The sequence below is a fragment of the Mastigoproctus giganteus genome, chromosome 9 (genome assembly GCF_048544385.1).
Source record: "Mastigoproctus giganteus isolate SK-2022 chromosome 9, ASM4854438v1, whole genome shotgun sequence".
NCBI lineage: Eukaryota > Metazoa > Arthropoda > Arachnida > Uropygi > Thelyphonidae > Mastigoproctus > Mastigoproctus giganteus.
In genome coordinates, this window is record NC_143583.1 from 181,311,300 (window position 1) to 181,326,726 (window position 15,427).

Below are 15,427 nucleotides of genomic sequence, written 5' to 3' on the forward strand. Positions count from 1 at the left end.
ATGTGCAACAGCATCAAAAACTTTTCTGAAATCAAAGTATATGATATAAAAATTATTTTTTGCATCCAGTTCCTCTGTGACCACACCATAGTATCCAATAAAACTGGTCAAACAAGACTTCCCCTTGACAAATCCATGCTGTGTCTGAATTATTATTGCTGTCTTGTCTAGATGATCCTCCAATGCTTCTTTAACCAGTGACTCCATTATTTTCCCTGGAACAGAAGTCAAAATAATAGGTCTGTAATTACTTGTGTCACCCCTCGATCCCCCTTTGTGAATTGGGGACACATTTGCACTTCTTCAGTCCATGCGGACCTCCCCTGAGTCCAAAGAAGCTTTCATAATTATGGCTAAGGGTTTGCTTACTTCCTTTGCTGCCTCCTTTAATATAACTGGATAGATTCCATCCACCCCCAGGTGCCTTCCTTATGTTTAACTTCAACAATTTCTCCTCCACTTTGCTCTCAGTTATTACAAAATCACTTAGCTCCCTGTAAGAGTTTGATAAAAATCTGGCCCTCTCCTCCTTGAATAACTCCTCATGTGTGAATGTAGATGCAAAATACTCATTCAGCAGCTATCTGAGAATGATAATCTACAGTTAAAACACTGATATCAAATCGACCAATCTGATTCATTCCCTTCCTTTTAGAGTTTATATAAGTAAAGTCTTTGCATCCTTTGCCAAAGATTTTTCATAATCTGCCTTTGCTTGCCTAACCTCCTTTATGACTTAGCATTAGCACAGGCACATGATGCAAGAAGGCAAGCTTATATAGCATCATAAAAAAAAAAAAAAAAAAACACCCCCCCCACTTCTAATTTCACCCATCCACTCACTCCAAATGTTTGTCTAGTTCTGTCTTGAATCTCTTTAAGCTATGAACTTCTATGACAGATGGAAGTTTGTTCCAGCAATGAACCACCTGCAGGCTAAAGGCAAACTTCCACATATCTATCCTACAACTGTCTTTCCTCAATTTGAATTTATGCCCTCTCAGGCAATTATTCTGAGCAAGTGGAAGAATCCCATCAGCATTGAGCATGCTCAAACCATTCAAGACTTTATACACCTTAATCAGATCACCTCGCAGGTGTCTAGTCTCCAGACACTGTAATTTGCAAAATTTAAGCCTTTCTTCATAAGAGTTCCATTGTTCCATTCACTAATCTCGTTGCCCTTCTCTATACTCATTCCAACAGCTCTACATCCTTCTTAAAATGAGGCCTCCAGACCTGTATACAGTACTCAAGATGTGGCCTGACCATTGCCTTATACAAGGAGATAATCACCTCCTTATCCCTGCTAGAAAAATTCCTGTATATCATTGACAAGGCACCATGAGCTACTCTTGCAGACCGTTTGCACTGCTCAGAAAACTTCATCTGCCTGTGCAATTACCCTCAGGTTCTTTTAATTTTCTCTACCACTGTCAGTGTTTAGAGAGTGTAGTGCCACACAGTTGATAGGTTATTCTTGGGTCACTGCTTCTCATATAGAGTACTTTAAACTTGTCAATGTTAAATTTCAGTTGCCACCTCTAAGCCCATCTGCTCAACTTTTCTATATCCTGTTGCAGCAGCATATTGTCATTAACAACCCTGCTCACCTTTGTATCTTCTGCAAACTTGGACATTAAGCCTGATATTCCATCGTCTATATGATTAATAAATACAGAAAACAACAATTATAATGACGTTTTTCCACTTAATGTTTTTTACATATAGAAATTCTTTATTTTTAAATTAAAAAATATTAAACAGTATAAACATTATGAGAATTGAACAACTTAATGCATAGCATCATTTTAGTTCATAGTAAATCACTGAAGTAGGTGAAATGGCATCATTTTTATTATATCTCATAATAATGGCAATGCAACAACACCAACCGTATAACTGAAACTTTATTAAAATGATAATAATACAAGACCAGATAAAATTTTGTAAAAATAAAATACACTGACTGTACACAACAAAAGTGATAAAAGCGTTAAAAACAACTGTAACTTTTAGAGGCGACTGATTCCTTTATAAACAGTAAGACTTAACTTGTAGCGCTACATTCCTTGAATCACGGCTTGCAGTACGTGTTATTGTAGGAGCATCTGCAGTATTCTCCGCATATGCATGGAAACCGGAAATGGCTCAGGAGCATGCTAGGTGGAACCGTTCATCCTATCCAAGAATTATGGTTTCGAAGAGGAGAAGAATATGGATTCCCCTGTCTCTATTAATGGTATTGTGCTCAGAAGAAAAATCTGCACGCTCTCCAATCATTTGCGGTTCCAATATCCATGCGAACGATCAACTATGGCAGTGTAGGCAGGCAGAATTTAGTGGTTCTCCTCCTAAGAATGTTTGGTCACAGCAGATTTCCCATAATCAGCGGCCTTTATTGCGTTAATATGCTTCCCATACAATCTTTGAACCTGCGTTTTGTCTCACTAACATATCGTTTGAGATCAAATGCCCAGATTGTGGGGAGTGCTATACTGATGAGACAGAACGCAGGTTCAAAGATAGTATAGGGGAGCATATTAACACAATAAAGGATAGAGATTATGGGAAGTCTGCTGTGGCCGAACATTTCTGGGAGGAGAACCACCAAATTTCGCCTGACGATGCCATCATAGTTGATCATTTGCATGGATATTGGAACTACAAATGTCTTGAGAACTTGTGGATTTGTTCTTCTGAGTATAATACCATTAACAGAGACAGGGGAATCCGTATTCATCCCTTCTTTAAAATCATAATACTTGGATAGGAGGAATGGTTCTGATTGGCACGCTCCCTTGCCATTTCCTGTTTCTGTGCACGTGTGGAGGATACTGCTCATGCTCCTATGATAACACATGCTCGAGCCGTGATCCAACAGTTATATAAGGATGTAAAGTGACAAGTTAAGTCTTACTGTTGATAAAGGAGGCAGTCACCTCTGAAAGCTATGGTTGTTTTTATCGCTTTTAATTCCATATAGTGTAATGTCTATATTTTTAATTTTATCTATTATTTTCTTGCTTTTATTGTACAATCAGTATATTTTATCAGGTCTTATATTATTATTATTTTAATAAAGTTTCAGTTGTACGGTTGGTGTGTTGTTTGTTGTTGCATTAAAGTTATTATGAGTCAGAACTTTCCCAAATACAGAGCCTATTTGAAGAATATATCTCATATTGTGAATACCTTCAATGAGTTGCCCTGATATTGCACTACCTCAAATAAGCAACGCTTCACCAGTGGAGAAGACTAATGTTACTTATTCTCGGTGGATACCAACGTGGTGGTATCTGCCGATATTAAGTAACATTAGTCTTCTCCACTGGCAAAGCATTGCTTATTCGAGGTAGTGTAATATCAGGGCAACTCGTTGTGAAGGTATTCACAATATGAGATATAATAAAAATGATGCCATTTCACCTACTGCGGTGATTTACTACGAACTAACATGATGTTATGGGCTAACTTGTTCAATTAGTGAATTTTCCAGTCTGAGGCTTTCAGACCTAAAACCTTTTTAGCATAAACATTTTGATATAATGGAAGTGCATATTGGAATTGTTTTCGTCGATATCCATAATTGGATAGTGTTGACCACATGAAGTGGCCGTCGCTATCGTTTAAGTGTTGAATTGGTGAAGCGTTTGCCGTTAAGTTCTGATGGTTCTGAATTACTTAGTGGATTGTTGCTGCCTCTTATTGTAATTGTGACCTTTTAAGTGTGACCTTTTTAATTGTAAATGCCCCTTGAGAGCTGAATTTATAATACTTTATTTCTGTAGATTACCATTAGTATTTTTGGCAATTCTTTAAAGGATAACCATTTTTTGTTTGTGTACCATATTGGCCCTAATTATTTGTCCAAGCAACAGCAACAGCAGTTTTATTTAATGCTACAAATATCAATTATTAATTATACTGATTATATTATATTATACTGAATATACGAGTATAATAATTATTAATTATACTGATTATATTATATTATACTGAATATACGAGTATAATAATTATTAATTATACTGATTATACTAATCATATTATATTTTTCTAATTTGAAGCATAATGAACTCCAAAGTAGTTCATCCTTCCAATTTGGTAATGAGTTTAATGAACAGAAGGTTAAGCAATTAGAAATCCTCAATTTAAAAATGTTTCCCTTAGTCAGACTAAAATATTTATAAATTCTGAAATAGTAATTAAAAATCATCTTTAACTTATGTTGTTGTTGTTGTTATTTGGTTTTTAGGAGCATTAGCAACTAAGGCCATATTGCTCCGGGATATGCGGTGGTCATTCCGTGACCTTTCCGCATCCTCCGTATTTGGTGGTGACAGGCTCGAACCCCGGTCTAATCAAGAAGCGTGTGCTACGCACTGCTGCTCCTTCCCACCTGGCTACGGAGGCACCAGTTTCTTTAACTTATGTATGTCTCTTTTCATTTTTATTTGTGTAGTTAACATTTCTTACCCTTAGGTCATTTTCCCTTCTAAGAAGTTTTCCCTCATAAGAAGTTCTAAACCTCTACTCCATTGGAAAACTTCTTAATAGGGTTCTACTGTAATTGTAAACTCCTTGACTTAGTGGTTGTGCTGGAGTATAAACAAAACATTATTATTATACCAAATGTTATCTTTTCATAATTGTTCTTGTTATTTTAATTCTCAGCTGTCTTGTGTGTGTGTGTGTGCGCGTGCGTGCGTGCGTGCGTGCGTGTGCGCGAGGGTGGTTCAATAAAGAATCGCCCTCACCTACTTCCACATATTGCAGAGTCATGATATTTTGTGTGTACCATCATATATATCTCTGTACTAAAGGTGTAAAATTTCGGCCCTGTGTCTTAATTTGTTTTTCTCTTACAGAGCTGAACGTGTGACGAAGTAGGATCATGGACAAAGTTGAAGCCACAGCTGTATTACAGTATCTGTTCTTGAAGTGTAAATCTCCTAAAGAAATCCACAAGGAGATGACTGCTGTATATAAGGATGAAGCCCCATCCTATGGCATTGTGAAGCACTAGGTGTGGTCGGACATTGGTAGAATCTGAGTCCATTCCAGATTGTCCCCATTCAGCCATTGATGACAGCACGATCAGAAAAGTGGAGTTGTTAACCATGGAAGATCACCAGATATCTGTGCGTGAATTGTCCCTGGAAGCGAAGATTAGTGTGGGCTCTGTTGAAAGAATCCTTCATGACCAACTCCATTTACGGAAATTGAGTGCAAGATGGATTTCCTGATTATTGACTGGTTTCCAGAAGGCTGATCAACAACAGAAATCACCAGCTGTTAGTCCTGTGCCAAAAAAAATGAGGAAGACTTTTTCTTTCATTTAATCACTCAGGATGAAAGTTGGATACACCGTTTTGACCTTGAAAGTAAAAAGCAGTACATGGAATGGAGACATCATGGTTCCCCACCCCCAAGAAGGCAAGGGTCCAAGCAACAGCAGGAAAGGTCTTGCCAACAGTGTTTTGGGGTGAGAAAGGCATAATAATGACTGGATACCTGCCGAAAGGTAGAACAATTACAGGTGCCTATTATGCCAACTTACTCACAAAATTACGGGAGAAAAAAATGTGTAGGCGTGGCATGCTGTCCAAAGGTGTGAGAATGCTTCAAGACAATGCCCCAGTTCACACTTCTGAAACTGCAACAACAGAAGCAGCCACTTGTGGATATGAAATACTGCCCCATCCAGCCTATTCACCCGATCTTGCACCATCAGACTTCTTCTTGTTTCCTTCCCTCAAATCATTTCTTCAGGGGACCCACTTCCCCGACGACGAGACACTCATTTCTGCAACAGAGCCATGGTTCAAAGACCAAACTCACACTTCTACAAAAACGGTTTCCGTAGCCCCATCTATCGATGGGAAAAATGTGTAAATCTGCATGGTGGCTATGTAGAGGACTAAATCCTTTGCCAAGAATCAACAGGCTAGCACCTCTGCAGCTAGGTCAGGGCTATTCTTTATTGAACCACCCTCGTATATATTTTACTTATATACCATCTTACTTTTTTCTCTCATATATAAGTGGAAATTACAGTAAGAGAAATAAAATTAACAACTTCTCTTGTTTAGGAAAAATATACAAAAATATAATCTCTCTATACACTAAAAAAGTTTTCCTCCTAGTGATATTTATTTGAGCCAATGGGAGAAGAGGGCAGGGAAATTACGTCACTTATTCAAGCCGCAATTGCCTCCATAATGTTCACCAACCTTATGCATGTGGTTCACTGTCTAATACATGACCACGCTCATCATCATTTGATGTTCCATTGTTATGTTAGCTGATGAAGGGACCCGCTATAGTTTGCATATTTGTAAATAGTTTAGCAGTGTATTTTGTAAATATTTTAAATATTTGTATATTTTGTAAATATTTTAGTCCTGCTCTTTTGGATTCAACAATATTGCTCATGCATTACATATGTCATTTCCTGATTAGATATCGATCAGCGCGTTTCGACAAGTGTGTTTGGAAAATCCGTGATGTTTGATTTGCTAATTGCACGTACTAACGTAGTAATTAATAGAATGCCGCGACCTAGATTGGCGATCACCAATTCCGAGAGAAAAATGACTTCGACATGAGTTTTCGCGGAAATATAGAGAGAAACATGGTGAAAGGTTACGATCTAATCAAGAGTGAAAAGGACTGATGTAGACTCAAACGTTTTGTGTTTGAGTCTATATTAGCAGGGGTTGGCGAGCGAAGCAAGCAGGGGGCAGAGCCCCCTAGTTTATATCAAAAAATTTATCTGTAATTAAGATGACATGAATGAAACTGGTTTTATCAGCACTATCACCTTATTTGCCAAGAAAATGATCATTACCTTTGTTCTTAAAAGTTTTTATACTAGAATTCACTTTTATGGACCACAAGGTCCATACAAGAAATTAAATTACTGTATAATGTGATTTCAGTTCTTAAACCACTTCCTAGTTCAGTTTCCTAAGGTTTTTTTTCCCCCTTCCCATTAAATGTGGAAACAACCAATAGGAGCTGTATATATATATTCTTTTCTTGTTATAGAATCCTTTCATAAACTGCGGATCTTCCTTTTCCTGCCCTTGGTAAATCTTCTGTGGCATCTTAGCTTAGGATTATCTTATTAATATGTTAGGTTTGGATATGTAGAATTTTTTGGTTTAATAGTAAAAAAAATGTTACTGTAAAAATAAATAAATAAATATTTATTGCTGAACAAGTGAAAAGGAGTATTTCAAAAATGCGACTTAAAAGGGGAGTATGGCATAATGAATAGTAGCAGAAGAAAGAAAAAAAAGTAGGCCACATTGCTCCTTAATATTATTTAGGCATGGCTTGTTATATTGGATATGAAATTACAAGATGACATTTAACTTCTTTGGAAGTATCTATGTTTGTTTGTTAAAATTTTTCCAGTACATCAATAAGTGCTCCAGGGACTATTCTGAGCTAATGCAGGATTAAGCAGGTAGTTGCTTGAGTGATACTCAATAGACTATAATATTTTTATTTTGTTCTGTGTAGTCCTTAATAGCTGCCATACTTCTACAGTCTGGAGTGGACAGGTTGGGGGCTCTGTCTGGTGAAATGGACTAGACAGGGTACCAGGCAGAAAAGTTAATCTGAGCATTTCTGTTCCCTCTCGAAGCATTTAAGCTCCTGGGTACCAACTTCATTTAACTTGGAGTTAGTTGTTTATAATAACCAAGAGGACAAATTTCCATGGAGAACCCATTCAAAGTTGAAGGATTATTGTAAAGATTTCCAGGATTCTTGTATTCCTGCACTTTCACATTATCAAGCTGTAACTGTATACAGTTGTCACGAATCACATTTGATTTTTTACTTTTATTGTAAATAGATTATAGTTTTATTTACATTACACATTGCCAACAATGCCTGATTCCCCCAGTGACACAGAGTCAGAAGGTATGCTTTGTGAGAAAGATTTGATAGAGACAACATCTGATGCAATGGAAGATGAGCAAGAGGAAATTGATAAAGAGATTTTCTTCCAAGTGTAATAACTAACCTTGAATTATTACTGAAATAAATTGAAAGTTTTTTTCTGGAAAAGGCAAGTCTTTGTTGTTCTTTTCCCTTCACCAGGATATTCAGACTCAAAAAGATCATAAAAAGAAGAAATCTAAGATAAGTGAAGCATCCACAAATAAGAAAGATAAAGGTGAATCACAGAAGAAAAAGGTGAGTAATACTGGAACTAAAACAGTTTAATCGAAAGATTCGAAGAAGTGGATATTGTCAGAGAAATAAGATCTCATTTGAGGAATTATTTGTTCAACATCCATCCCAAGGTATCAAATGAGGCAATGCATGTTATTACAGACCTTTGGGATAACTTGCAAACAAAAGCAGTGGAGGTCTTTATAGAAAGTTTGGTATTGAAGAACAGAATGAGAGAAAAAAAAAGAAGATATTCCTGTACAAACTTATGCTTCTGTGATAAAAGATAATATTATGCCTGAAAATAAGCCTTCAAAAATAATGTTGATAAAGGTTGCGAGTGATAAATATAGTTCATTCGATTTTGACACTCTATCAAATTTTTGTGAAAGTAAAGAATGTAAGAACTATAAGAGATTGTTGTGTCTTGGTAGAGGTGGAGAGTGATGAGGACCTTATTAAGAAGTGCTCAAAAATACAGGCACCTGAACTAGTGTTCTATTCCAAAGTGTGTACTTTCAAAAATTGTAGCATATGATACTGAAAAAGATTTGCAAAAGAAGACGTTTACTAAGCAGTTATGGGCTAAGAATTTCAGAGACTGTGGTCTGGCAAAATGTGAGTTTGAAGATACAATTGAAATGGTATCTGGAGATTAATATCCTTAGGGTTCAGCAGTTACTCACGTCTTGGAACACACTTGTTTCAAGAGATAGGTGGACTCTAGGTATGTAACATCAGATGCCAACTACTTTGGTAAATGGATCATTTCCTGTCTTTTGATCCATCTGAAGATAGGGAATGTCTCTAACGAGATTGGCAAAAGAACTCCCATACAAGGAAAGACTTTGAATATGTGAGCTACAGAGCTTGTTAACTAAGCATCTTAGAAAACCTGATTAAGATCTATAAGGTTCTGAGAGGAGAAAATGAAATGAACAAGGGTGAATTTTTTTACTATTATTATTCCAGAACTAGGGACTAAGAAACAACTCTGTGTTTATTTTCTACAATAATACAGTTTTGTGTGAAAGGCATAAAATACACCAATTTTATGCCTTTCACACAAGATTTAGAAAACATTATTTTCTTTCAATATAAATGCATGCTTGCATTAAAAAATTAATCAAGAAACTGCAGTGTAGCAAATGTGAAGTATAAAAAAAAAAGGAATTTATTTTTAATGGTTTTATAAATCACAATTAATTTTATTTTATCACAACCAGAATGAATGCTTTCTTTATGCATATAAACATGAATTTATAAATTAATAAAAAATAACAGACCGATTAAAAATGCATTTATAAATTTTCTATAAAAACTATGAAAAATAAAATTACATTTGTTTTATTCCAGTTGGTAGTAGTAACAATCAGCAATGGTTGAGAGTGAGTTGAAAAAAATAGAAAAATACCTAATAATAAAAGATCCTCTATCTTCAAGAAGTTGACTGTTAGTGCTGAAAAGATGAAGAAGTGATATTATGAACTTTGTGAAGTAATTATTCATTGTGTAGGATGACTGTTTTACAATATCTTTTACAGGACTAGATATACAAATATCCATCAACTGACTTCTGTGTTTAAGACCCATTGGAGAAGAAGTTATCTTTGCAAGTACTTTCAAGTCCAGTAAAACTACCTGAAAAATTTATATATTAAATTATAAGTAAATAAAATGATTCAGCTTGTACAGTTTCAGTCCATCTATGTAATTTTTTCAAAAAAAGTAATGCTATTATGAAAAAAAAAAAAGTGAAATGAAATAACTATTCTATTGAAACCATATATATGTGCTAAATAATTAGTATTTAACAATCCAAATAATTAAGGAAAATTAATACGTATTAGATTGGAATGTCATTTCTTCTCACATATACACTGACCTCTATTTTTTGCCTTGTTTATGTTAAATTATATATTTACCATATAAGTTGCTTGTTATTTGGTTTTTCGGAGCATTAGCAACTAAGGCCACATTGCTCCGGAATATGAGGTGGTCATTCCCTGACCTTTCCGCATCCTCCATATTTGGTGGTGGTGATGGGCTCGAACCCCGAGTCTAATCAAGACGAGTGTGCTACTCACAGCTGCTCCTTCCCACCTGGCTATGGAGGCGCCCATATATAAGTTGCCTCACCTCCACTAAGTCATCATTTGCACCTCACATGGGATACACTAGTATAGTACAGTAAAATCTGTATTGCGGATGACTAAGTTCTGGGGATAAAACTGACAAAAACATTCCATTGTTTTTGTCAATATGGGGAGATGTGTACAGAAAGGACACAGAGTTAATTGTCGAGTGTCACCGCAGGGGTCCCACCAACTCTGTGTACAGAAAGGACAGGAGGGGAGGGTGAGGTTATGGTCTTATTTAAGAAGGACATAAAACCTAAGGCAGTGCATCCAGTGGATGTGGGTGGCCAGTGCAATGTTAAGTCAGTTTGAAGTGACACAAACACAGGGAAAATAAAAATGAGTGTGTTAGCATTAGCATTAGTAGGGAATATGATACAAGAAGGCAAGCTTATATAGCATCAGAAAAAAAAAAAAAAAAAAAAAACCACCTTTCCCATTTCACACACATCCATTCACTCCAAATATTTGTCTAGTTCTTCCTTGAACTTATTTAAGTTGCTGACCTCCATTACAGCAGTTGGAAAGTTGTTCCAAATACCAACCATCCGCTGGCTAAAGGCAAATTTCTGCACATCTATTCGACAATGGTTTTCCTCAATTTGAATTTATGTCCTTTCAGGTGAGTAATCTGAGCACGAGGAAGAATCCCATTAGCACTGAGCTTAATCAATCCATTCAAGGCCTTATACACCTCAATTATATCACCTCGCACATGCCTAGTCTCCAGAAGCTGCAATTTGCAGGACTTAGCATCAGCATTAGTAGAGGCATATAATGAAAAAAAGCAAGCTTATGCAGAATCAGCAAAAAAAAAAAAAAAAAAAAAACCACTCCCATTTCATGCCTCCATTCGTTCGAAATACCTGTCCAGCTGAGCTTTAAATTTATTTAGGCTATCAACTTCCACAACAAAGGATGGAAGTCTGTTCCACCACCAAACTACCCGCTGAGTAAAGGCAAATTTCCACACATTATCCTACATCTGTCTTTTCTCAATTTGAATTTATGCCCTCTCAGGTGATTATTCTGAACAAGAGAAAGAATCCCATCGGCATTGAGCATGCTCAAACCATTCAAGGCTTCATACACCTCTATCAGATCACCTCGCCGGTACCTAGTCGCCAGACACTGTAATTTGCAAAATTTAAGTCTTTCTTCATAAGCATTAGCATTAGTAGAGGCATTTGATGCAAGAAAGCAAGCTTATGCAGCATCAGCCAAAAAAAAAAAAAAAAACCCACTTCCACTTCACCCCTCTGTTCGTTCAAAATACCTGTCCAGCTGAGCCTTAAACTTATTTAGGCTATCAACCTCCACCACAAGGGATGGAAGTCTGTTCCACCAACCAACCACCCGCTGGCTAAAGGCAAATTTCCGCACGTCTATCCTACATCTGTCTTTCCTCAATTTGAATTTATGCCCTCTCAGGTGATTTTTCTGAGCTAGAGGAAGAATCCCATCAGCATTGAGCATGCTTAAACCATTCAAGGCTTTATACACCTCTATCAGATCACCTCGCTGATGCCTAGTCTCCAGACACTGTAATTTGCAAAACTTAAGCCTTTCTTCGTAAGAGCACCCCTTTGTTCTATTCACTAATCTTGTTGCCCTTCTCTGTACTCGTTCCAGCAGCTCTACATCCTTCTTGAAATGAGGCCTCCAGACCTGTATACAGTACTCTAGGTGTGGCCTGACCATCGCCTTATACAATGGAATAATCACCTCCTTATCCCTGCTGGAAAAATTCCTGTATATCATTGACAATACTCCATGAGCTACTCTTACTGCCTGTCTGCACTGCTCAGAGAACTTCATATCTGCCTGCACAACCACCCCCAAGTCCCTTTCATTCTCTACCACTGTCAGTGTAGTACCACAGAGTTGATACGTTGCGCTGTTTCCCATGTGTAGTACTTTACATTTATCAATGTTAAACTTCATTTGCCACCTCTCAGCCCATCTGCTCAACCTTTCCAGATCCTGTTGCAGCAGCATAGTGTCAGTAGTGTCCTTGACAACCCTGCCAACCTTTGTATCGTCTGCAAACTTGGACATTAAGCCCGATATACCATCATCAATATCATTTATAAATACAGAAAACAATAATGGACCCAACACTGAGCCCTGAGGGACTCCACTAATAACATCAGTCCACGATGAGCAGTGTGCATTGATTACCACTCTGTCTTCTCCCCCTCAACCACCCCTTTATCCATAGCAGCAATTTGCCTCCAATGTCACACTGCTCCAATTTGTGTAGCAGTCTTCCATGTGCAACAGTATCAAAAGCCTTTCTAAGATCCAAGTATATAATATCAAAGTTATTCCCTGCATCCAGTTCTTTTGTGACTGCATCATAGTATCCAATCAAGTTGGTCAGGCAAGACTTCCCCTTAACAAAACCATGCTGTGTCTGAGCTATAACTGAAGTCTTGTCTAAATGATCCTGCAGTGCTTCTTTAACCAGTGCCTCCATTAATTTTCCTGGAACAGAAGTTAAGCTCACAGGTCTAAAATTACTTGTGTCAGCCTTTGATCCTCCTTTGTGAATTGGGGTCACATTTGCACATTTCCAGTCTATAGGTACCTCCCCTGAGTCCAAGAAAGCTCTCATAATTATGGCTAAGGATTTGCTTACTTCCTTTGCTGCCTCCTTTAATAATAGAGTCACTTTCTTAACAAGTGACTCTATTATTTTCCCTGGAACAGGTCCGAAATTACAAATGTCACCCTTTGATCTCCATTTGTGAGTTGGGGACACATTTGCACTTCTTCAGTCCATGGGGACCTCCCCTGAGTCCAAAGAAGCTTTCATAATTATGGCTAAGGGTTTGCTTACTTCCTTTGCTGCCTCCTTTAATATAACTGGATAGATTCCATCTACCCCCCAGGTGCCTTCCTTATGTTTAACTTCAACAATTTCTCCTCCACTTTGCTCTCAGTTATTACAAAATCACTTAGCTCCCTGTAAGAGTTTGATAAAAATCTGGCCCTCTCCTCCTTGAATAACTCCTCATGTGTGAATATAGATGCAAAATACTCATTTAGTTTGGCAGCTATCTGAAAATGATCATTTACAGTCAAACCATTGATATCGAGTGGACTAATCTGATTCACCCCCGTCCTTTTAGAGTTTATAAAAGTAAAGTAGTCTTTGCTGATTTTCTTTGCATACTTTGCCAAAGATTTCTCGTAATATGTGTTCCCTTGCCTAACCTCCTTTGTGACTTGATTACAAACTAGCTTATATCTGCCATAGGCTTCTGTGTTGCCTGGCAATTTATATGCATCCCATGAATTTTTCTTCTCTGCCATGAGCCACATTAATTCATCTGATATCCATTTAGGCCTAAACCCGGAACAGTATTCTTAGTAGGTATGAAAAGACTAGTACCCTCCAAGATTAAGTCTCTGAAGGCTTCCCATTTAAAATTCACTGTTGGTAACATCAACAGTTGAGTCCACCGTATAGAATTTAAAAACTCTGAGACCACTGTAGTCACCTTCACGAAAGCAAAAACCCCTTATCCCAGATGGTAGTTACATCTTTAAGTAAACCCCACATTGTGATCACTGCCACCTAGTAGTTCCTTTATCTGAAGATTATTAACCCACGAAGGATCACTGCTGATAATTAGTTCAATTTATTACTCCCTCTGGTTGCCTCTTGAACATGTTGCTACCTATTACAGTCGTCAAGGCAAATAGTTTGGTAAACTTCAAAGCAGAATTGGATAGCCACTTTTTGGTGATGGAGCCAGTATGAATGACAGAAAATCTATGCAGTATGCCAAATTTGAAATAAATCTGAAAATGAAAGTAATTAATAGTACCTTATGCTAGGAGGGAGTCAAATACATGGTTTATTTTAATTAATTATTATTACTTTTTTTTTTTTTTTTGGTCGGTGCAGCGAAAGGCAAATCCTAATACTAAATATATGTTCATGTGCTCATTTGAAATTTTGCATGCATAATGGTCCTTTAAACTGGAAGATGGAAGAGACATATAGGTTCATGTTTATGTTTTAAACCTAAAAATATATATATTTTTAAATTTTCGGCAGAATTAAACTGTTTTTTTCCTAATGTAAAATAAAAAGTCAACAATATTTCTGCAAGAACTCAGATACTACAGCCTCATTTATATTAAACGAAAGAACTGATTTTCAGTTGTTTTATTTGCTTTTCTTTCTTTCTGAAGTTCTTTATAACAGGAAATTACACATAAGGCACTGGCTAGAATTAAAACTATCACTGACTAGAATTAAAAACGTCTTTGTTGTACTTTGTCAAATTCATTATTAATAATAAGAAGTGTATTAAAACATTTGAAGATATTTTTATTTTGAAAATATTTAAATAATTTAGAGTAACATTAAGGATGCAGTAATCCAGCTCTAATATTCAGCTATATGAAGTTTTTGACTTTTACAAACTTCCAAATTACTCAAAAATATTCACTCTGTGCTGTGGGCATATGGTCTCATTTGCAAAAGTTTATAAAATAATTTAGATTTAAAACCGACTTGTAGATTTAAATTCTTTTATAAACTTTTACAGATCTGTTTAATACAGCCTTATGGCACAATGATTTCCTTTTTATATATATACAGCAGAACCCTGGATAAGAAATTCTCGCATAAGAAGTTTTCGCCTCTGTTAGGTTTGGTTTCTTAATTCCTATTATGAACTCTATATATTGTAATATATTACTTTCCTGCATAAGAAGTTTCCCAGGTAAAAAGCTTTCCCCGCATAAAGTATGTGATAAAGAATACATAGTGTTTTATTATAATGACATTTTCCCACGTAATGCATTTTTTAAATATATAAATTCTTTATTTTTATATTAAAAAAAGTAAACAATATAAACATTTTGGTAATCAAACAAGTTAGCACATAGCATCATTTTAGTTCAATAGTAAACCACCAAAGTAGGTGAAATGGCATCGTTTTTGTTCAATCTCATATTGTGTATGCCTTCACAATTAGTTGTCCTGATATTGCACTACCTCGTTGACATGAGTATATGTAAAGGCAGTAGCGTAGCCAAGATTTTTTTTCAGCAGGTACATTAACAAAAAAAAAAAA

The 15,427-nt window shown here is 36.4% G+C and overlaps 1 protein-coding gene across 1 annotated transcript in view; it reads right to left on the reverse strand.

Moving 5' to 3' along the window:
• LOC150080924 (protein VAC14 homolog) overlaps positions 1–15,427 on the reverse strand; it is a 247,387-nt gene that overhangs the window by 66,515 nt on the left and 165,445 nt on the right. Inside the window, exon 11 of the mRNA XM_090382035.1 lies at positions 9,608–9,834. Within this exon, the coding sequence (XP_090238161.1) occupies positions 9,608–9,834 (227 nt within the window). The remainder of the gene's footprint in view (positions 1–9,607; positions 9,835–15,427) is intronic.